The sequence below is a fragment of the Malaclemys terrapin genome, chromosome 8, assembly GCF_027887155.1.
Source record: "Malaclemys terrapin pileata isolate rMalTer1 chromosome 8, rMalTer1.hap1, whole genome shotgun sequence".
In the NCBI taxonomy this organism is placed as follows: Eukaryota; Metazoa; Chordata; order Testudines; family Emydidae; genus Malaclemys; species Malaclemys terrapin.
Window position 1 is genome coordinate 76,964,679 of NC_071512.1, and position 21,557 is coordinate 76,986,235.

A 21,557-nucleotide genomic window follows, 5' to 3' on the forward strand; every position below is an offset into this window, starting at 1 on the left:
GAGGCCAAGGCCCAGTTTGCAGTGCAGCAGAAAATTTGAACATGACTGCCTAGGTACTACTGGGACAGATGTATTAGAAATCCCATAGAGAGGCAGCTAGGAATAGAGTTGGTAGAATAATCAGCATGAATAATGTATTTGAGTGCTTCCCCATCAACTATCAATAAAGATTTTCATTATTCAAATGCCTCTGTACTACTGTGATATTATTTTGTGAATATCTTTGACCAATGTGATACATTAGTAATAACTTCCTTCCTTATTTGACCAGCACTAGATGGGACTAGACCTGCTGCTTCTGTCTGACCACGTGGGTGGAGGGAAGCGAAAGGAGAGATTAGGGGGAAATTAACCACTCTGGGAGGGTGCCCACTGCCCAGCATCTTAACTCCAGATCTGGGTGCTACTTCCCCCCAAAGGCCTAGAACTACGGAGAGGGGCACCCTAGCGCCACAGCATTTGGACCAGGGTCTTGGGGGGGGGGGCGTGGATCTGGGCTGGTGACTGAGGGGGTGTCCCACCCACCATTGCAGTCGCTGCCCCACGTACTGGGAGCGGAGGGTGCTCAGCCCTAGGCTGTTGCGGCGGAGGTGGGGAGCAATCCCGGCCCCTCAGCGCTGTGACGGCCAACTTCCCCTTTAAGCTGAGGAGGCGGCGCGGGCGGTCTGTGTCGGCAGAGACACTGGCCGGCCGCCCTTTAAGACTCCGCGCTGCCCTGCCAGTTGCTGCCGTTGCCGCCGTCAGCGCTGAGTGGCAGCTGGGCAGCGAGGACGGAGCCGCTACCTGCTTCTCCTGCCCCGCGGGCCGCAGCGGCCCCCGCCCCAGCCCGTTCTCCCGGCGCCGCGGTGCGAGCGGAGGGGGCCGGGCGGGGAAGCGCTACCTCCGCTCCGCCTCTGAGCGCAGCCCGCTGCGGGGATGTGCCATTGCCATGGCGAGGCGGCTCTTCCCGGGGGCCTGGCTCAGGAAACGCTACTACGCTCAGGTAGGCCGGCAGCGTGCCGCCCCCCGGCGCTGGGTCGGGGCTGGGGCCGGGGCCGGCCTGTGGGGCGAGGCAGGGCGCGATGTACGGGGCGGGCACCTGGACCAGGCTAGGGGGAGGGGCGTGCCAAGCCCCCCGAAGCTCTGGTGGGTGCAGGGGCGCTGCTGTCGCGGCCCCTCTGGCATTGCCGTCTGTGCGCGGCACGGAGGTGTGGGCGCAGCTATCTCCGCGTGTCAGGCTGAGCGGGGCGGCACCAGCCCGCTGCCCTCACTCCTTCAGCTATGCGCGCGCCAGCTGGCCGCGGGGCTTGGGCAGCTTCCAGCAGTGGGATGCGGAGCAGCCTCGGCCGCTTGGCAGGTTAGACATCGCGGGGCTGTGAGACCGGTAGTGTCGCAGGGGCACTTGCAGCGAGACTTCATTAGTAAGATCTAAAACGGGACCCTAAAACGCCAGCCGCTAAGCTGAAGTGTCAGCACTAGTGTCATGTGCCTGTCACGGGTTAATGCCGGTGTATAATGCCACACCATGTGCGCGCACTCTCTCTCCTCTCTCTCTCTCTGTATTTACTTTTGAGGATAGTGTATGTTGATGGCTGGTCTCACTGGTTCTTCATCAGGCCTCCTAACACACTGTCATAGGTCTCTTATCAACTCTATCAACCACCTTCACCAACTCTCTTTAGCGCTGCAGTGTTGATGTTCATGTAGTGTGTAAAGTCCTCTCTGACAAAAGGTTCAGAGAAGGGCTATTAAAATGATTAGGGGTTTGGAATGGGTCCCATATAAGGAGAGATTAAAGAGGCTAAGGCTTCTTAGCTTGGAAAAGAGGAGACTAAGGGGGGATATGATAGAGGTATATAAAATCATGAGTGATGTGGAGAAAGTAAATAAGGAAAAGTTATTTACTTGTTCCCATAATATAAGAACTAGGGGCCACCAAATGAAATTAATGGGCAGCAGGTTTAAAACAAATAAAAGGTTGTTCTTCACACAGCACACAGTCAACTTATGGAACTCCTTGCCTGAGGAGGTTGTGAAGGCTAGGACTATAACAGGGTTTAAAAGAGAACTGGATAAATTCATGGAGGTTAAGTCCATTAATGGCTATTCGCCAGGTGTCCCTAGCCTCTGTTTGTCAGAGGGTGGAGATGGCTGGCAGGAGAGAGATCACTTGATCATTACCTATTAGGTTCACTCCCTCTGGGGCACCTGGCATTGGCCACTGTTAGTAGACTGGATACTGCGCTAGATGGACCTTTGGTCTGACCCAGTATGGCCATTCTTATGTTCTTATGTTTACAGGGATTATCAGAAACCAGAGAAAGAGGCTGGCATGTGGACTAATGTGTGTAACAAGTTCCAAACTGCCATTCAAATGGCTAGCTGCACCCGTCATATTACCAGTGACTTTGTGCCACCGCTGTATTCATGTTATATATATTTTGAACTCTACAGGCATCCATTCCATTGAGAAGAAAATGACAGGATTCAATAACAGTTTAGACTAAATGTAATTCTTTATATGGGCAGCAAGACGGTTCATTTTTGACATATCTGCCCTAAAAGCAAACCATTTGAAAGGGATCTGTATTTTGTTGTTGGGAAGAACTGTATCTTGTATATACAATAGATGCTTCACCCTGCCTGTGTGCACATGCATGTCTTTGTGTGTGTACCGCCGTATGTAGTGTAGGCAGCATACATTTATGCTATGAATATATATTACATAAATTGTCTGTGCATACACTTCCCCCATCTTTAATATTAGGATAATAATAATCTTTGTAAAGTAACTCAAGATCTTTTAGTAGAAAATGCTCTTTGCCTTAAGAATACTTTGTGATATGGAGTCTCCTATTGAAATCCACAGACTAACTATGAGCTCAGTCTAGGAATGTCTTCAGGCATATGGGGAGGGAATTCCTTTTATCTGCTTCATATTTGCATTTTCATTTCAGTGGGTGTCCATTGCTTTTTCTGTTTTGAGAGAGGGTAAATAGAGCACTTGATTAATCTTCTCTGTACTATTATTCAATTACTACGTCACCTCTTTCCTCATTCTTAAACCTAGTAATCCTAAACTATCTTCATCTCTTTGTACTAAAGTATTTCCATATCTCTAGTCATTTAGATTGCCTTTCTCTAGAGACCTTTATAGGGGGTATTCGGAGTGGAGGGGTGTAACAATGCTGGTTTTGGTGAGGCCCAATTGAGAGTGCCAATTCAGCACAAATTGCTTAAAGCAGGGCAGTTACAGCCCAAGGCTGGGAGTTTTCCACCTCTAAAGTAAAGCAAACCAAAGCAGCTGGACAGAGAGGACTTTGGTTTTATCCCACTGGCTAACCACAAGTCACACAAGCAATTCCCTTAGACACTCCAGTTTCCCAGTATCATCACCAGTGCTACTCGTTATGGGGATAAATGGTTATGAAAACCAATGCCCCAGTAAAAGAAAAAAGGTTCTCCCGATCCCAAAGGACCAAGCCCCAGACCCAGGTCAATATACAAATCAGATCTTGCCCACAAATCATGCTGTTGCCAATCCTTTAGAATCTAAAGTCAAAAGGTTTATTCATAAAAGGAAAAAGATATAGATGATTGACATTACTATATGTAATTGATTCCATTAAACCAAAGTTCTTGGTTCAGGCTTGTAGCAATGATGGAATAAGCTTTCAGGTTCAAATCAAGTCTCTGGAATACATCCCCAGCTGGGGATAGGTCATCAGTCTTTTGTGTAGAGCTTCCATTTGTAGCAAAATTCCTTCAGAGGTAAGAAGCAGGATTGAAGACAAGATGGAGGAGCTGCAGCAGCTTTTTATAGTCTCTTGCCATGTGGTCTCTGCTTTCTTTGTCCCAAAGACAAGCTGTCAATCACATGGCATGGAAAAACCTCCGAGTTCTGTCCATAGGCATGTCCCTGCATACCTTGTTGAGTCACAATGTGTGTCTGCCTTCTCTCAATGGGTCAGTTGTATAGCTGATGGTCCTTAATGGGCCATCAAGCAGGCTAGGCAGAGCTGACACCAACTTGTCTGGGGTGTCACCCAGAAGCATAGCATAAGTTTGAAATACAGACAGTATAGAACCAATATTCATAAGTTCAACAACGGAAATGATACACACATATAGACAGCATATCATAACCAGCAAACCATAACCTCTCCATAGACCCCTTACCTGACAACCTTTATACAATATTTGCTGCAAATATATAACAGTGGTCGCAACAGTCATCTATACTAGTTAGATTATGTCAATAACGTCACACTAGACCTTTATAGGGGGTATTCGGAGTGGAGGGGATAGTATTGACTTCTCTAATGATGCTGTTGTTTGATATGCAATATTGTCAATAACATTTGCATTTGAAATGGGAATGGTTATCCTTAAACTATTTATTTAGTTACCTGCTTATAAAGAACTTATCTGCTGAAGTACATGCTGTAAATTTATTTAAAAATAAAATGAGACACTTGTACAGGTTTCCTAGCTAGGACCCTCCAAACTAGTTGCCTCCTCTACCCTAATATAACTCAATCTAACCACCATCAAATCTCTGCTTTACCTCCACTCACCCCTCACTGGACTTGGGATGGGAAAACGTTGGCTTTTGAAACCACTTTTTGCAGAGACATAATTTTGAAATATACAGAAAACATGAGTCAGAACATTGATAGCAATTCTCATTGGGATCCCTGGAACATTTTTTTTTTTCTTTTTCTTTTAGTTTCCTATTCTATCTATTGGGGAAAGAAGGAAAAGTAGTAGCCATTGTAACTTTAGACTGATGCCTCTGAAAAACTGTTTTATGGCTCTGCTTTGAGAGGGCTAATGAGATGGCCTTTGAGTGTGAATTTATTTTGCTATGTTATGATATGTGCCTTCTGCCACTCGATGCATGTGTAGAATTGGCAGGAGGCTGTCACTATGTTGGCTTTATTTGTCGTTATGTGGTGGTGGTGGTCCCACATTATGTAACCCTTCTGCCCATCTAAGTTGGCAGCAACAAGGGCCGGGTTCTGTATCTAGGGGTTCCGTTTCAATAACACAATGCAAAACCGGCTCGAGCCCCCACCCAGTGACCTGGGACAATTACATACCACCCCCTGGGCGCCTCTAAGAGGCAATACTTCCCCTCTCGCAAGCACGGAGTCTGAGTGTAACAGAAAATGTTTAATAACATGAGGTAAACAACATCAGCATTAAATTGGAAAAACACCAGAACTAGAGTTCTTAGACCAAACCATGAGCGAAGACCCACCCCAGCAAATTGGGCCGTGTCCTCTCCCATTGGTTCTTGAAACCAGCGACCCAAGAATCACCAAAGTCCCAAAAGTCCACCCATCCCAAAGTCTCTTGGGTCCAGCAACCCAAGAATCACAAAAGTCCGACAACCCCCCAAAGTCTCTGTCCATGATCAGTGCAGCCCCAGAGTTCAAAAGGGGGGGGGGCGAGCAGGGTGTTAAGGGGCACCTTACGTGATCCGAGGCCAACCGGCTGCTTCTCCGTGGGGTTCCACCGCAGCCTTCACCACGAACTGCTCCATTCCACCTGCAGTCCCACTCCTGCCGTCCCTGAATTGCTCTGGCAGCTGCTCCGCCCCGCTCACCAACCTGTGAGCCGAGCCGCGCCGCTCCGGCCGTCCCTTGGGCTGCTCCCACAAGGCTCTGCTCTGCTAGCTGCTCCTCCAGCCGCTCCGCTCACCCCCGCTAAGCTAAGTTAGCTTAGCAATAGCTTCAGGCTCCCCCACTAGTTAACACAGCCTCAGTGATCTCAGCTCTTAAGTAGCTTTAGCTCTTTTGTGATTTCAGCTCTTAGTGATTTCAGCTAGTAGTAGGGGAGCCCCAGTGCTGGTGCACTATTGGCCCAAAGTGAACTCAGCTCAGCAGTCTGTAACTAGACTCCTAAGGGAATCAAAGTTAGCTCTGACATTCAACAGTGGAGAGAAGAGGAGGTGCAATTGGTGTTTCAGGCCAACAAAAGCAACCCACACCACCAGGTACCAATACCTGTCCCCATCCTCTCTCAATTCACTGGGTTTTGTAACCCATGCCCCTTGACAAGCAAATGCTACCTAGGTAATGGTGAATGATTCACTCAGTCCTTCTGTCATACAACAGTTCCACTGGCCTTGATTCACAGAATCAGGGTAACAAAACTTTATTCTTCCTGCCCCAATAACAGAGAAACTGGGGATCCCACACCAGCCAAAGTAACCACTTTGAGTTGCTGTGGTTTCATGCCAGGCGAGTGGGTGTGCCTATGCAAACAAGATCAGCCCCTGGAGTTCTTTTCCACACTCGCCATAATTCACCACCAGATGTCAGGGTAGAGCTTATCCTGACTCTGCTTACATTATATACCTCTTCCTTCTAAAAATCCCAAAGGGCTCACCAGACTTTATATAAAGGGTTCATTTAATCCATTATTGAAATGTAGTTATGTCTGGGATGGAGATTGGAAGACTATAAACACATAGCAATACTACACAGCAGTGCAGGTGAGAGAGAATATTATTGTAAAGAGAGAAAGCTATTGTCTAGTTCAGTGGTTCCCAACTTCATTGGCTCTTGTACCATCTTCTTAAAAAACAAACAAAAAAAACATTTAATTGATTAACATCTAGCTCCTGTAGCAAGTTTGGGCCCCCAAAGGTTGGTAAAAATGAGGATGCAAATCTAAACACTTCACTCTTGTTTAATGTGTAAACCAGATAAGAGTAGAAAATTTGGCCTAATGTCTGTCTGGCCATGTTGTGCACCTCAGGCTGTACAAAGGGGCTGAAATCTGGCCATAGCTGGCTGATTGATAATACCCTGGCCAAGGAGGATGGAGTGGGTTGATCTCTTGGCTGCTGTAAAGTCATCAGAAGGCCCCTCCCAACCCTGGCATCAGGGGCGGCAGGTTTGTATAATTTTTGGTTGTGCTCAGAATGGGTCCAAGCCCTCCCCCACTCGCGCCTAAGGCTCTGGGAGGGAGTTTGGGTGCGGGAGGGGTGCGGGCTCTGAGATGGAGTTTGGGTGCAGGGTGTAGGCTCTGGGCTGCGGCAGGGGGTTGGAGTGTAGGAGGGGGTGTGGGGTTTGGATGCAAGCTTTGGGCTGGGACAGGGGTTTGGGATGTGGGAAGAGGTTTGGGGTGCTGGGTGTAGGTTCTGGGGGGGTTTGGGTACGGGGTCTAGGCTGGGACAGAGGGTGTGGTATGGGAGGGGGTGCAGGGCATGGGGCTGGGCCAGGGATGAGGCATTTGGGGTGCAGTAGTCAGGCTGCCCCAGGGCTGGGGGCCAGAGAGGACTCCCCCCGCCCTCCCCAACCCCCTCTCTGCCAGCAGCAGCGAGCTTTGGGGGGGAGAGGGGGGCCCTCCTTGACACTCACGCAAGCGCCCCCCCCCGGCTGCTGCTCAGGAGGTCCTGCCAGGATAAGCCCCCCCCCCCCCCCCTCAGAGTTGACTTGGAGTCGCTTGCCTGGGGGGGGGGGGGGGTGTTGCCATGTGCCTCCTCCCCTCCTCCCTCTGCAGGCACAACAGCTGCCTCAGGCTGCCCTCATTACCGCTGGAAGCACAGCACAGAGCTGCAGGGGGCAGCTGCCTGCTGCCCAGGGCAGGCAGGGATGTTTGGGGGAGGGGGTGGGCGGGGTTGGGGGACGCTCTGGGGGAGGTGTGCGGGTAGGGTGACCAGATGTCCTGCTTTTATAGGGACAGTCCCGATTTTGGGGGCTTTTTCTTATATAGGCACCTATTACCCCCCATCCCCGTCCTGATTTTTTACACTTGCTATCTGGTCACCCTATGTGCGGGGGCGGCAGGCGGGGCCGGGGGAGAGATCGGGCCCCGAACACTGGTGGAGCCCAGGCCACGCGGGCTGTGAATTTGCTGGAGCCCAGGCACCACAGGCCCAAACAACTCGCCACCCCTGCTTAGCATAGATACTGGGGGAATCAAGTGTTTCTCTATAGTGCTTCTCCACTAGCATTTATTCTTTTAGGGAATATAGAGCAGCCCTGGGCTGCAGTAATTTACACTGGTGTTGGGACAGTACAGACCAGCCCTCAGAATCTGGGACCCAAACTGTCTTGTTTGATGCTCCCCTTTTGGAACGTGGCTTCAGAAGAGAATCTGTCTCACTGCTACTTTTTTGGTTTTTTTTATCCTCCTTACTAACAGTCAAAAGCAGTATATCCCAACGTGTGGGTATATCTCCCCTGGGGAGGCACAAATAACTAGCCAGAATGGCACTGACAGATCTGTTTTTTAGAGCCTCAGATTTCAAGTCTCCTACCCTTTTAAAGAAACCAATTCTCTACTTGTTATGGTTGTAAAGAAAAACTTGACCTGTGTGTTACACGCAGTGTATATCTGATGAAGCAATGTCTGCCTGAGTCTGAAGGAAGTCTGAAACAATGGCTCTGAGGTATGAAGTGCCCCATTCACTTCACTGGATGCTAACTCAGTAAATAATTTAAATGTTAACACTTAACTATTTCACTGCTCAAAACACACATGGGTGTGTCTGATTCCCTTTATTTTGAAGAGAAGGGGTCTTAGTTTTCAAAAATTTGGGGGAATGTTGATCTAGGTTGTTCCTAAGAGTAGCCAGTTTACCTGCAAATCTTTTAACTAGAATAACTGTATTGTGAGGCTGAAGAGATTGTCAAACTAGCAGGTTTATGTATAGCAATAGTAGTGTAGAGCAGAGCTTTTCATGATTGGAAATTTGAGCTACCAAGAGATACTGTGCTGAATTTTTCAGTCATATCATGTGCAGTCCTACTGCCTTTAATAGTGAGGCAAAATTTTGCATGTTGTCTTTAAAGATCTCAAGTGCAAGCAATCAGAAAAGTCACTGGTAGCAGAAAATTACTGTCATCTGATTTCCTTCAGTTTTTAATCATTGATTTATTTTCCATCTTTACTTATGAGAACATCCTTTTTTCTCTTATCTTTTACTGTAGTACAATATCCATCTCTCACTTGTTCCTCAAATTGGTGATTATTCAAAATATAAATAGTTCAAGACAATCATCATAATGTACATTCACCATTTTTAGAGAAAATGTGAATGCATCCATGCCTTGTCAACTGAAGCTCTCCATTATCCACAAACCCCAAATGTTATGTGTTCACACCAACGTGGCTGAAAAATACTGTCTTTATAAATCATTTAAAATAGAAGTGAGCAGATAACAAAAGAAAAGTCATAATGTGGTCAAATGACAATATTAATGAACTGGAAGCATAGTAAACATTACCTGGAACCTGCACTTCAGAACTGGGACCTGTTCTATGTAGTTTATTTAAACACAATTATATAATACAGTGGTAAAACCCTTTGTAGAATTAACCAAAGGGATACATGTTACTTAAAACCTTCTTATAGCAGAAGAATATAAAGTAGTTACAGAAAAACTGGCTAATAAGTCTTCCTGATATCTTTCAGGTTGCTGTTACCCATGTAATAGAATATCAGGGTTGGAAGGGACCTCAGGAGGTCATCTAGTCCAACTCCCTGCTCAAAGCAGGGCCAATCCCCAGACAGATTTTTGCCCTTATCCCTAAATGGCCCCCTCAAGGATTGAATTTACAACCCTGGGTTTAGCAGGCCAATGCTCAAACCACTGAGAGATCCCTCTCCCCCCCCCCCCGCCCCTCCTCTGGAATGCATCCAGCGTTGAATTTTGCCAGAAGTGCTTTTACCAGATCTGCATCCCAGGGGATGACAGCAGGAGTGGTGTAGGTGGGGGTCCTTCCGCGCTCCCAGTTGTCATCGGCAATTCTATGGCGGGGGGTGTCCTTCTGCGCTCCTGGTCTTCGGGGCACTTCGGCGGTGGGTCCCGGAGCGGGTGAAGGATCCGCCACAGAATTGCCGTCGAAGACCCGGAGTGCGGAAGGACCCCCTGCAGCCAAATTGCTGCCAAGGGCGGCAAAATGCCACCCCTCCCCCCCCAAATCCTGGCGCCGTAGGGAACCCCTAAATGGAAGCGCCAGCCCTGGATGACAGTGTAATTACCATGCAGCACACATTTTAGTAGAATATAAAAGTGATGGGAAGATGTTTGACTGTGTATATGCCTTTTTAGGTATGTCACGCTTCTTCCTTCATGCCTGTGTTCCCTGGCTCATGTACAAGACCAAGAAGATTGAGGAGAATGTAGGGTGGAGGAAAGAAACAGTATTTGCTGGCTCTGAATTATTTTCTTCCTTTCTGGCTCATCTCAAAATTCTTGCCCTCCCAGAGTCCTAATCATGTAATGATTGTTCATAGTTTTCTAGAATATTGCCATATGTCCATATGAAATCTCTGTACGAATAATCTACACAGTGACTATATTAAACATATTTTCCATAAAACCTACATTCTTCTTTTTCCCTTCAGTCACTACCAGATTTTCTAAAAGTATGTTCTGGCTTAGTTCTGTTTCTGTTCTACAGTTGATCAGCCATTATGTTAAAACCTTTAAGCAAACAAAACAAAAGAGAAAATCCTGTAGCTGTTTACCAGGATAAGTTTTATTTAGAAAAGTAAGGCGCAAAGGTTTTCTTCACAATATTTGCATTAGCTTTCACTTGTTGTAATTTCTGGTCAGTTGTGCCAATCGTACTTCCACAGTTTGCGTGGAAAAATACTGAGGAAAACATATTAAATATGCCTTGCAAGAATTGTCAAATATAATTCAGAAACACAAAATTAGGGTTACCATATTTCAGCAAGCAAAAAAGAGGACGGGAGGAGCCCCGCCCTAGCCCCGCCCCTGCCCCTCCCACTTCCAGAACCCCCAACCCTCCCCCCGTTCCTTGTCCCCTGACTGCCCCCTCCTGGGACCCCTGCCCCTAACTGCCCCCCAGGACTCCACTCCCTATCTAAGCCTCCCTGCCTCTTGTCCCCTGACTGCCCCAACCCTTATCCACACCCCCACCCCCAGACAGACCCCTGGGACTCCCACGCCCCATCCAACCACTCCCCACCCCCTGACAGCCCCCCCCAGAACTCCCAACCCATCTAAACCTCTCTGCTCCCTGTCCCCTGACTGCTCCGATCCCTCTCCCCACTCCTGCCCCCTGACAGCCCCCCCCCAGAACTCCCAACCCATCTAAACCTCTCTGCTCCCTGTCCCCTGACTGCTCCGATCCCTCTCCTCACTCCTGCCCCCTTGACAGCCCCCCCCAGAACTCCCAACCCATCTAAACCTCTCTGCTCCCTGTCCCCTGACTGCTCCGATCCCTCTCCCCACTCCTGCCCCCTGACAGCCCCCCCCCAGAACTCCCAACCCATCTAAACCTCTCTGCTCCCTGTCCCCTGACTGCTCCGATCCCTCTCCCCACTCCTGCCCCCTGACAGCCCCCCCCCCAGAACTCCCAGCTCCCCACCCCCCTGCTCCTTGTCCCCTGACTGCCCCTTCCTGGGACCCCTGCTCCTAACTGCCCTCCAGAACCCCACCCCTAAGCCTCCCTGTTCCTTGTCCCCTAACTGCCCCCTCCTAAGACCCCCCCCAACTGCCCCCCAGGACCCTACCCCCTACCTGTACCCTGACTGCCCAAAACTTTCTCCACTCCCCCCAAAAAGCCCCCCCCGTTTCTTGACTGCCACCTCCAGAACCTCCCTGCCCCCGGTCCCCCTTACCCTGCTGCTCAGAACAGGGTGTTGGGCTCTGTGGGAGCCGGACACGTGGCTGAGCTCCCCAGCACAACAAAACCCGGTCCCTGGCCCTGCACAACAAAACCCGGTCCCTGGCCCTGCACAGTGCTGCCGGACCGGGTTGCAGGAGAGGCCAACTCAGAATGCAGGGCGGCTCCGGCTCCTCTACAGCTGCTCAGGAGTCCAGCCCGGGATTTTTCTGCAGCCCTCCCAGCCGCTCGCTCTGCGGAGGGAGGGGGAAATCCCGGACATTGTGAGTGCTTTACAAATTCCCCCCGGACGCTATTTTTAGCGCGAAAAGGAGGACATGTCCGGGTAAATCCGGACGAATGGTAACCCTACACAAAATAGAACTTTTGTCAAGGGGAGTTTAGCAGTGAAGAAACCTGTAACTGGCTGCAAGAAGGCAGTTTTTAGGATTGCCTTAGGTTCTAAGGATCTGATGAAATCATTCTTAACCACTTTTTCCTGTAGGTATTATAGAAGATTACATCAAGAGCAGGGTAACTAAATTAATTGCAAAGCAGCAAAAGATTCACTCTTAAAAAAAATCCAAGGAAAGAAAGGGTCTTCCTGTAGCAGAACAACAGAGTACCTTTCTTTCCAGCCAAACACTGCCCCCAGCTTCCTGTTATCTGCAGACTTACTGCTCTGCAACTGCAGTCCTTCCCAAGAGAATCTGTCACCTCTTTTGTTTAATTGCTGTAAATTACTCTGGCATCCTGCCTAAAGTTGCTTGTCCAAAACAAAGTTTGCAAGCCATATTGATCCCAGAGTTGTGTGAACAGCTGTTTCATACAAATGCCCTGCCATGGAGGACATTCAGTCTGTTTAAAATCAGTCTTCCAAAAATGAAAAATGTCTAAAGTAAAGGACTAAGTTAAAGATGAAATGCAAAACTAAAAGCAGCAAAGAGCCCTGTGGCACCTGTGACAAAGTTCCTCCCCTACCTTGGTGGGTCCTGCACTTATTGGCAGATTTGCTCGCTTCAGAGATCTTCCCCTCTGGCGGAACGCACAGTCCGGGTCAACTCCTCCTGTGTCTGATCAGGAGTTGGGAGGTTTGGGGGGAACCCAGGCCCGCCCTCTACTCCGGGTTCCAGCCCAGGACCCTGTGGATTGCAGCGATCTATAGTGCCTCCTGTAACAGCTGCATGACAGCTACAACTCCCTGGGCTACTTCCCCATGACCTCCTCCAAACACCTTCCTTATTCTCACCACAGGACCTTCCTCCTGGTGTCTGATAACGCTTGTACTCCTCAGTCCTCCAGCAGCACAGCACACTCTCACTCTCAGCTTCTTGCGCCTCTTGCTGCCAGCTCCTCACACTCGCCCCACAAACTGAAGTGAGCTCCTTTTTTAAACCCAGGTGCCCTGATTAGTCTGCCTTAATTGATTCTAGTAGCTTCTTGATTGGCTGCAGGTGTTCTGATCAGCCTGTCTGCCTTAATTGTTTCCTGAAAGTTCCTGATTGTTCTGGAACCTTGCCTGTTACCTTACCCAGGGAAGAGGGACCTACTTAATCTGGGGCTAATGCATCTGCCTTCTATCACTCTCCTGTAATCCGTCGCCCGACAAAGTCACGGGACCTCCTGGTCAACCTCCTCCTGGCCCTAGCGAAACTGGCTATCTTTAAAACCAGAGTGAGGAGGTTGGCCGATGGAGTCTCCTGTGACTGTGGGGCCTATTTCCAGTCCTCCGTTCGTTCACATATCCAGGCAGAGTTTCTCTGGGTGGTGTCCACTGGCTCCCTTGATGCCTTCGAGGAGCAGTGGGCGCTGTCCAGGGTTCTCTGCTTGGTGTCCCCGTCTGGTTCGCTTCGTTTGATCCTTTGACCTCCTGTCCCTGTTTTTATTAGTTGTCCCCTGTAATTTTTTGGTCTCCAGGTCCTGTGGACACCCCCCCCCCCTTAGGCTGGGGGGAAATCCTTTAGCAGTGGGTGGGCGAAGCCATTCAGTCTTTGTTTAATCCTGAGCTGATGGTGTCAAATTTGCAGATGAACTGAAGCTCAGCAGTTTCTCTTTGAAGTCTGGTCCTGAAGTTTTTTTGCTGCAGGATGGCTACCTTTAAATCTGCTATTGTGTGTCCAGGGAGGTTGAAGTGTTCTCCTACAGGTTTTTGTATATTGCCTTCCTAATATCTGATTTGTGTCCCAATAGGATCACTCTTCTGTAGCCCTCTGGCCTGACCCTGTCACACTGATCTTTGTGAGATGGGATAAGGTGGATCTGCCATGAAGGTCCCCAAGTACTACTGCTACCCTTCTAGCCAAGGTGATACCCATGAGGACGGCAACCTTAACTGATAAATGTAATAGGGAGCAGAAGGCCAAGGGTTCAAATAGTGGGCTCATTAATGTAGAGAGCACCAGCTTCAGATCTGAAGATGGTGCCGGCCTTGATAATGATGGAAATGTTCTTATGATACCTTTTACAAGTTTTACTGTTATACATGGGTAAAAGCTGAACAGTTTTCCACTTGGGGAAGGAAGGCATTAAAAACAGCTGCTATATATATATAATATATATACACACACACACACACTGCAGTGAACTGAGTAAGAGGGCTGAAGATTTTGAGAGGAAATAGTCTGGCTAAAGGGGAATTTCAGCTTCCTCTGGAAGCAATTGATGCTCAAGAGACCGTAGGGAAAAAGTGCTTTTTAAAAAAAAAAAAAAAAAAAATCACTCTCCTGTAGCCATCTGGCCTGACCCTGTCACACACCTTATAGACTAACACACATATAGGAGCATGAGCTTTTGTGGGTGAATACCCACTTCTTCGGATGCATGTAGTGGAAATTTCCAGAGGCAGGTATAACTATGCAAGCAAGAGTGAGTCAGTCTAGAGATAACGAGGTTAGTTCAATCAGGGAGGATGAGGCCCTCTTCTAGCAGTTGAGGTGTGAACATCAAGGGAGGAGAAACTGCTTTTGTAGTTTTAGTCTATAAGGTGCCACAGGACTCTTTGCTGCTTTTACAGATCCAGACTAAGGCCTGGTCTACACTACGACTTTAATTCGGATTTATCAGCTTTAATTCGAATTTACCCTGTAACCGTCCACACAACGACGCTATTTATTTCGATGTAAAGGGCCCTTTAAATCGATTTCTGTACTCCACCCCGACGAGCGGAGTAGCGCCAAAATCGATTTTAACATTTCGAATTAGGGATAGTGTGGCCGCAATTCGATGGTATTGGCCTCTGGGAGCTATCCCACAGTGCATCATTGTGACCGCTCTGGACAGCAATCTAAACTCGGATGCACTGGCCAGGTAGACAGGAAAAGCCCCGCGAACATTTGAATTTCATTTCCTGTTTGCCCAGCGTGGAGAGCACAGGTGACCACAGATAGCTCATCAGCACAGGTAACCATGCAGGCTGATAATTGAAAAAGAGCACCAGCATGGACCGTGAGGGAGGTACTGGATCTGATCGCTGTATGGGGAGAGGATTCAGTGCTTGCAGAACTTCGTTCTAAAAGACGAAATGCAAAAACTTTTGAAAAAATCTCCAAGGGCATGATGGAGAGAGGCCACAATAGGGACTCTGAGCAGTGCCGCGTGAAAGTCAAGGAGCTCAGACAAGCGTATCAAAAAACAAAGGAGGCAAACGGTCGCTCCAGGTCAGAGCCGCGGACATGCCGCTTCTATGCCGAGCTGCATGCAATTCTAGGGGGGGCTGCCACCACTACCCCACCTGTGATCGTGGATTCTGGGTCGGGGATAGTTTCCTCAGTGATGCCTGAGGATTCTGCCGATGGTGGAGAGGAGGAGGAGGATGAGCTTGCAGAGAGCACACAGCACTCCGTTCTCCCCAACAGCCAGGATCTTTTTCTCACCCTGACTGAAGTACCCTCCCAAGCCAGTACCCAAGACTCTGACCCCATGGAAGGGACCTCAGGTGAGTTTACCTTTTAAAATATAAAACTTGTTGTAAAAGCAAACGGTTTTTAATGATTACTTTGCCCTGAGGACTTGGGATGCATTCGCAGTCAGTTCAGCTACTGGAAAAGTCTGTTAACGTGTCTGGGGATGGAGCGGAAATCCTCCAGGGACATCTCCATGAAGCTCTCCTGGAGGTACTCCGAAAGCCTTGCCAGAAGGTTTCTGGGCAGTGCATCCTTATTCCCTCCTCCATGGTAGAACACTTGACCACGCCATGCTTGCAGCAAGTAATCTGGTATCATTGCCTGACAAAGCCTGGCAGCGTATGGTCCCGGTGTTTGCTGGCATTCAAGCAACATCCGTTCTTTATCTTGTTGTGTAATCCTCGGGAGAGTGATATCACTCCTGGTAACCTGGTTGAAATACGGGAACTTAATTAAGGGGACAGAGGTGGCCGTTCCTACTGGGCTGTTTGCCTGTGGCGGAAAATAAATCCTTCCCTGCAGTTAGCCAAGCGCAGATGGGAAATTGGCCCTGAGTTTTTCGCCTTTGGCTAGCAGGGATCTTCCCTGTTACCAGCCACGCGGTGGGGGGGGGGGAGGGGTACAGCGATCATCCCAGAGAATTCATGGCGAGAGGGGGGGTGGTTAGTTTGTTTTCTGCTGCTGCTGCTGAATGTTAACAGAAAAAACGCAGCACTCTACAGGCTATGCTTGGTATGTGGGAAAGGAGGGCGCAGAAGCTGTAAGACAATGGCTTACCATGGCCGCATGCAAGCCGAATTCTGTTGCCCAGACCTGTGATCTCTAGCAGCAAAGCCACAGGCACTCAGCATTAAGAGGCAAAATGCGACCTTGCACAGAAATCACATGTGCTATGTAATGTGAATAGTGTTGGTCACCGTATAAGCATTGTTCTGCAAAATGTAGCTTTTTAAACAATTCTCTCTTTTTTTTTTTTTTTTTTTTTTTTTTTCCCCTCCCTACAGCAGCTGCAAATTCCTCAAGCCTCCCTCCTCCATCCCGAAGGTTATCACAGATAAGGCGTCGTAAGAAGAGAACGCGAGACGAGATGTTTTCTGAAATTATGGAATCCAGCCGCAGTGACAGAGCTCATCTGAATGAGTGGAAGGAAACCGTTTCAAAGTATAGGAAAGAAGCCAGTGAATGTGAGGACAGGAGGGACCAATGTGAGGACAGGAGGGACCAACGTGAGGACAGGAGGGACGCTCGAGATGAGAGGTGGCGGCAGGAAGACCAGAGGAGGCAGGATGCAACGCTGGGGCTGCTGCGTGAGCAAACAGACATGCTCCGGCGTCTGGTGGAGCTTCAGGAACGGCTGCTGGAAAACAGACTGCCGCTTCAGCCCCTGTTCCACCCTCCTCCCTCCCCATGTTCCTTATCCTCCTCACCCAAATGTGTAAGAACACGGGGGGGGGGGGGAGGCTCCGTACACCTTCCCATTCCACCCCAGTAGACAGCCCAAGCAAAAGGCTGTCATTTTTTTTAACCTTTTCTTTGTGGCTTTTTCCTTCCCAGCAATCCTCCTCCCAAATACCACCCGGGTTCCCTCCCTCTTTTTCTAATCTATTAATAAAGAATAAATGATTTTTAAATGATAGTGACTTTATTTGGTTTGAAAGAAAGCTGGGGGTAGGGGGAGGGTGGGTTCCTTACAGAAAATGAGTCAATAAAGGGGGCGGGTTTTCATGAAGGAGAAACAAACAGATATTTCACACTGTAGCCTGGCCAGTCATGAAACTGGTTTTTAAAGCTTCTCTGATGCACAGCGCTTCCTGGTGTGCTCTTCTAATCGCCCTGGTGTCTGGCTGCGCGTAATCAGCAGCCAGGCGATTTGCCTCAGCCTCCCACCCCGCCATAAAGGTCTCCCCCTTACTTTCACAGAGATTGTGGAGCACACAGCAAGCAGAAATAACAATGGGGAGATTTCTTTGGCTGAGGTCAGAGCGAGTCAATAATGATCGCCAGCGACCTTTTAAACGGCCAAATGCACATTCTACCACCATTCTGCACTTGCTTAGCCTGTAGTTAAACAGCTCCTGACTCCTGTCCAGGCTGCCTGTGTACGGCTTCATGAGCCATGGCATTAAGGGGTAGGCGGGGTCCCCAAGAATAACTATTGGCATTTCGACATCCCCAACGGTTATTTTCTGGTCCGGAAAGTAAGTCCCTTGCTGCAGCCCTTTAAACAGAGTAGTGTTCCTGAAGACGCGAGCGTCATGAACCCTTCCCGCCCAGCCCGCGTTGATGTTGGTGAAACGTCCCTTGTGATCCACAAGTGCTTGCAGCACCATTGAAAAGTACCCCTTGCGGTTTATGTACTCGGTGGCTTGGTGCTCCGGTGCCAAGATAGGGATATGGGTTCCGTCTATCGCCCCACCACAGTTAGGGAATCCCATTGCAGCAAAACCATCCACTATAGCCTGCACATTTCCCAGAGTCACTAACTTTCGTAGCAGCACCTGAGTGATTGCTTTGGCTACTTGCATCACAGCAGCCCCCACCGTAGATTTGCCCACTCCAAATTGATTCCCGACTGACCGGTAGCTGTCTGGCGTTGCAAGCTTCCACAGGGCTATCGCCACGCGCTTCTCAACTGTGAGGGCTGCTCTCATCTTGGTATTCTGGCGTTTCAGGGCAGGGGACAGCAAGTCACAAAGTTCCATGAAAGTGCCCTTACGCATGCGAAAGTTCCGCAGCCACTGGGAATCGTCCCAGACCTGCAACACTATGCGGTCCCACCAGTCTGTGCTTGTTTCCCTTGCCCAGAATCGGCGTTCCATGGATAGAATCTGCCCCATTAACAACATGATCTCCAAAGCACCGGGGCCCGTGGTTTCACAGAATTCTGTATCAGTGTCCATGTCCATGTCAATGTCCTCATCATGCTTGTCGCTGCGTTGCTGCCGCCGCTGCCTCCTCGCCTCGTTTTTCTGGTCCTGGCTGAGCATAAACTCCACGAGAACACGCGAGGTGTTTACAATGTTCATGACTGCTGTCTTGAGCTCAGCGGGCTCCATGCTTGCCGTGGTATGGAGTCTGCAGTTTTCACTCACCCAGGAAAAAAGGCGCGAAAATGGTTGTCTGCCGTCTGTTGCTTTCATGCAGGGAGGGAGGGAGGAGGTGAGGCTGTACCCAGATCCACCTGCGACAATGTTTTTTGTCCCATCAGGCACTGGGATCTTAACCCACAATCCCAATGGGCGCGGGAGACTGCGGGAACTATGGGATAGCTATGGGATAGCTACCCACAGTGCAACGGTACTTGGACACACACCACCGAATTAATGTGCTTAGTGTGGCCGCATACATTTCGACTTTATACAACCTGTTTTTCAAATCCGAATTATGTAAATTCGGATTAATCCCGTAGTGTAGACATACCCTAATACAGCTACCCCTTTGATGCAAAACTAAAGTGAGAGTGGAGTTAAGTCCAAAGTTCATGCTGAACAGCTCCTACTAACCAGGCTTTTTGTGTTGTGGTATGTGTGTGTTTGGAGGTGGTGGCGCTTAGAAATAAGTTGGATTTTTTTTGTTTGTTTTTTTTTTTTTCTGGCCAACTTGGGCAATAGTGTTAAAGGGAGTAACTGAAATCCAGTGTTAGGCTGATATGTACTATTGTTATTGTGTATTCTGTAGAACCCAGATCCCAGGTACTAAACGGAATTGCCCTGGACTGTACCCTTAAGGAGCTCACAGTGTATAGATAGCTTTACACTGGTGAGCAGTTACTCAGCTGATTAGTCCTTTTGACATCAGTACACATTACATTTCAATTGTATGTAGATATCTAGTTGACTTACGTTAATATTGCTGAGTTCTAATTTAAAAACAAAACAAGGGGCTTGTCTTCACTGCATTGTTATCTTGAGGAATAACTTGAATGTTGTCCCTTACCTGACTCAGGTCTGCACACAAACATCTCTAGCTAAAGTCAAGTGGTGCATTAAGCTTGAGGTAGGGGCCGGTGGCCTGTTGGGATGGATGGGTTGAAGCTTGAGTGCAGCTGAAGTTTGCATAGTAATACAGTCAGGACTCCCCTTACAGACCAATCCATTCAAATATCGGGAGGTCCCCCCCATGCCTTCCTGAAACTCCCACCCAGGTTAATTATTATCTGTCCCCCCTCGCATCTTGACTGGACACTATTTCCACCCTGTATTAATACTTAGTTTGATACTTGGACCCTGTCTTCCATGTGGCCCTTGGCACCTGTAGCATTTGTTCTAGCTCAGCTATTAAATCCCTGAAGACACTGTACTGCTGGGAAATGACTAAGTGAAACCCTGGCAAGCTCACTCTACTACAGTTTGACTGAGTGATTGCCAGCATGCAGCTCTGTACCTAGGCAACTCAAAGGCCTCTTGGGAAGTTCATGAGTGACTGACCATGGAGCATCCTGAGGAGGACCCAGAGCTGGGCCTGTTGCTGGCCACGGAGTTCTCGGGCGAGGCAGAACCAATGCTAGGGGCCACAGTCACTCCATCTTTGACCAAGACTCTGGGGGGAGATGCAGAAAGAAGCAGCTGAAACAGCATTACTTCAGCCAGGTAAGGACTTGATTGATCATTGTTACGGTTAGGGGGGATATGACATAAGGGACCTGTTCTTACCTTTGTAGAACCAATCTATACAAGGGGATGTTATGTGGTGGAGGTGGCCTTTAAGAGATGCCATCTGTAGCTTCCCTTTAGGGTTTGGGAACAACCATTACCTTCACCATCCCTGGCATCCAGAGGGTAGGTTTTAGGTAAAGCTGCCGCAGCGTTTCTTGCTGGGCATAGGAAACCAGGGTCTCCTTCCCCCCGCAGAACCTGGCATCCAGTAATGTCCACTCAGCACAGCAGGGAATGTAGACGTACCAACTGCCATTTCAGGAACTCTGGGATTTAGCAGCTGCAAAGTGAAGAGTTTCACTTAAGGCCTTCACTCCCCTCAATCAATATCTTGATGTGACAAAGAAAGATAAAGGGGAGATTCTCTTCCTTTTTTACCCTACACCAGGGGTAGGCAACCTTTCAGAAGTGGTGTGCCGAGTCTTCATTTATTCACTTTAATTTAAGGTTTTGCGTGCCGGTAATACATTTTAACGTTTTTTAGAAGGTCTCTCTCTATAAGTACATACAACAATAGTTTAGTTATATAATATAGAAAGTAAACAAAGTTTTCAAAATGTTTAAGAAGCTTCATTTAAAAATTAAATTGGAATGCTGATCTTACGCCACCAGCCTGCTCAGCCTGCTTCCAGCCTGGGGTTCTGTTCATCTAGGCTGGCAGCGGGCTGAGTGGGGCCTGCGGCTGGGATGCCGGCTGGCAAGGGGCCGGCAGCCAGGACCCCAGACCTGGGGGGGGGAGGGAGGGTTCAGGGCAGTGGGGGTGTTCAGGGCAGAGGGCTGGGGGTGTGTGGGGGTTCAGGGGTCAGGGCAGTGGGGTGTGTGGGGGGTTCAGGGCAGAAGGCTGGGTGTGTGTGTGCGGGGGGGGGTTCAGGGGTCAGGGCAGAGGTCAGTGGGAGTGTGGGGGTGCAGGGCAGAAGGCTGGATGTGTGTGGGGGGGTCAGGGCAGAGGGCTGGGGGTGTAGGGGGAGTTCAGGGGTCAGAGCAGAGGGCTGGGGTGTGTGTGGAGGTGCAGGGCAGAAGGTTGGGGGGGGGGGTTCAGGGCAGAGGACTGGGGTGCTCGGCTCATGGGGCCGCTCCCTGCCCGGCTCATGACAGGGCCGGAAGGGATATGCCCTGTTCCACCCCCTTACCCAAGGCCCCGTCCCTACCTCTTCTCTGCCTCCTCTACGGAGCAGCGAGCACACTGCCACTCCTCTCCCTCCACCTTGCAAGGCTCATCAGCTGATCGGTGCAGGGAAGAAGAGGAGGAGGGGCAGGAAAGCACTACGCTGGGGGAAGGGGGAAGCTTGGCTGCTGCAGGACCAAGCTTTGGCCTCCTGCCCCCGCAGGGGAGAGCGGTGGGCAGGGGGGCTGAGTGGGGCTGAGGGCCCCCCTCCCCCCTCCGCTCTCCTCTGTGGGGGCAGGAGGCCGAAGCTTGGTCCTG

The 21,557-nt window shown here is 49.4% G+C and overlaps 1 protein-coding gene across 2 annotated transcripts in view; it reads left to right on the plus strand.

Moving 5' to 3' along the window:
• Positions 1–727: 727 nt before the first annotated feature.
• DIPK1A (divergent protein kinase domain 1A) overlaps positions 728–21,557 on the plus strand; it is a 66,299-nt gene continuing 45,469 nt past the window's right edge. For both annotated transcript variants that reach the window (XM_054038169.1, XM_054038168.1), the window contains exon 1: positions 728–982. Coding sequence is in view for 1 of the 2 variants with exons in the window: in XM_054038168.1 (XP_053894143.1) it covers positions 929–982 (54 nt within the window). In the remaining variant the exon portion in view is untranslated. The remainder of the gene's footprint in view (positions 983–21,557) is intronic.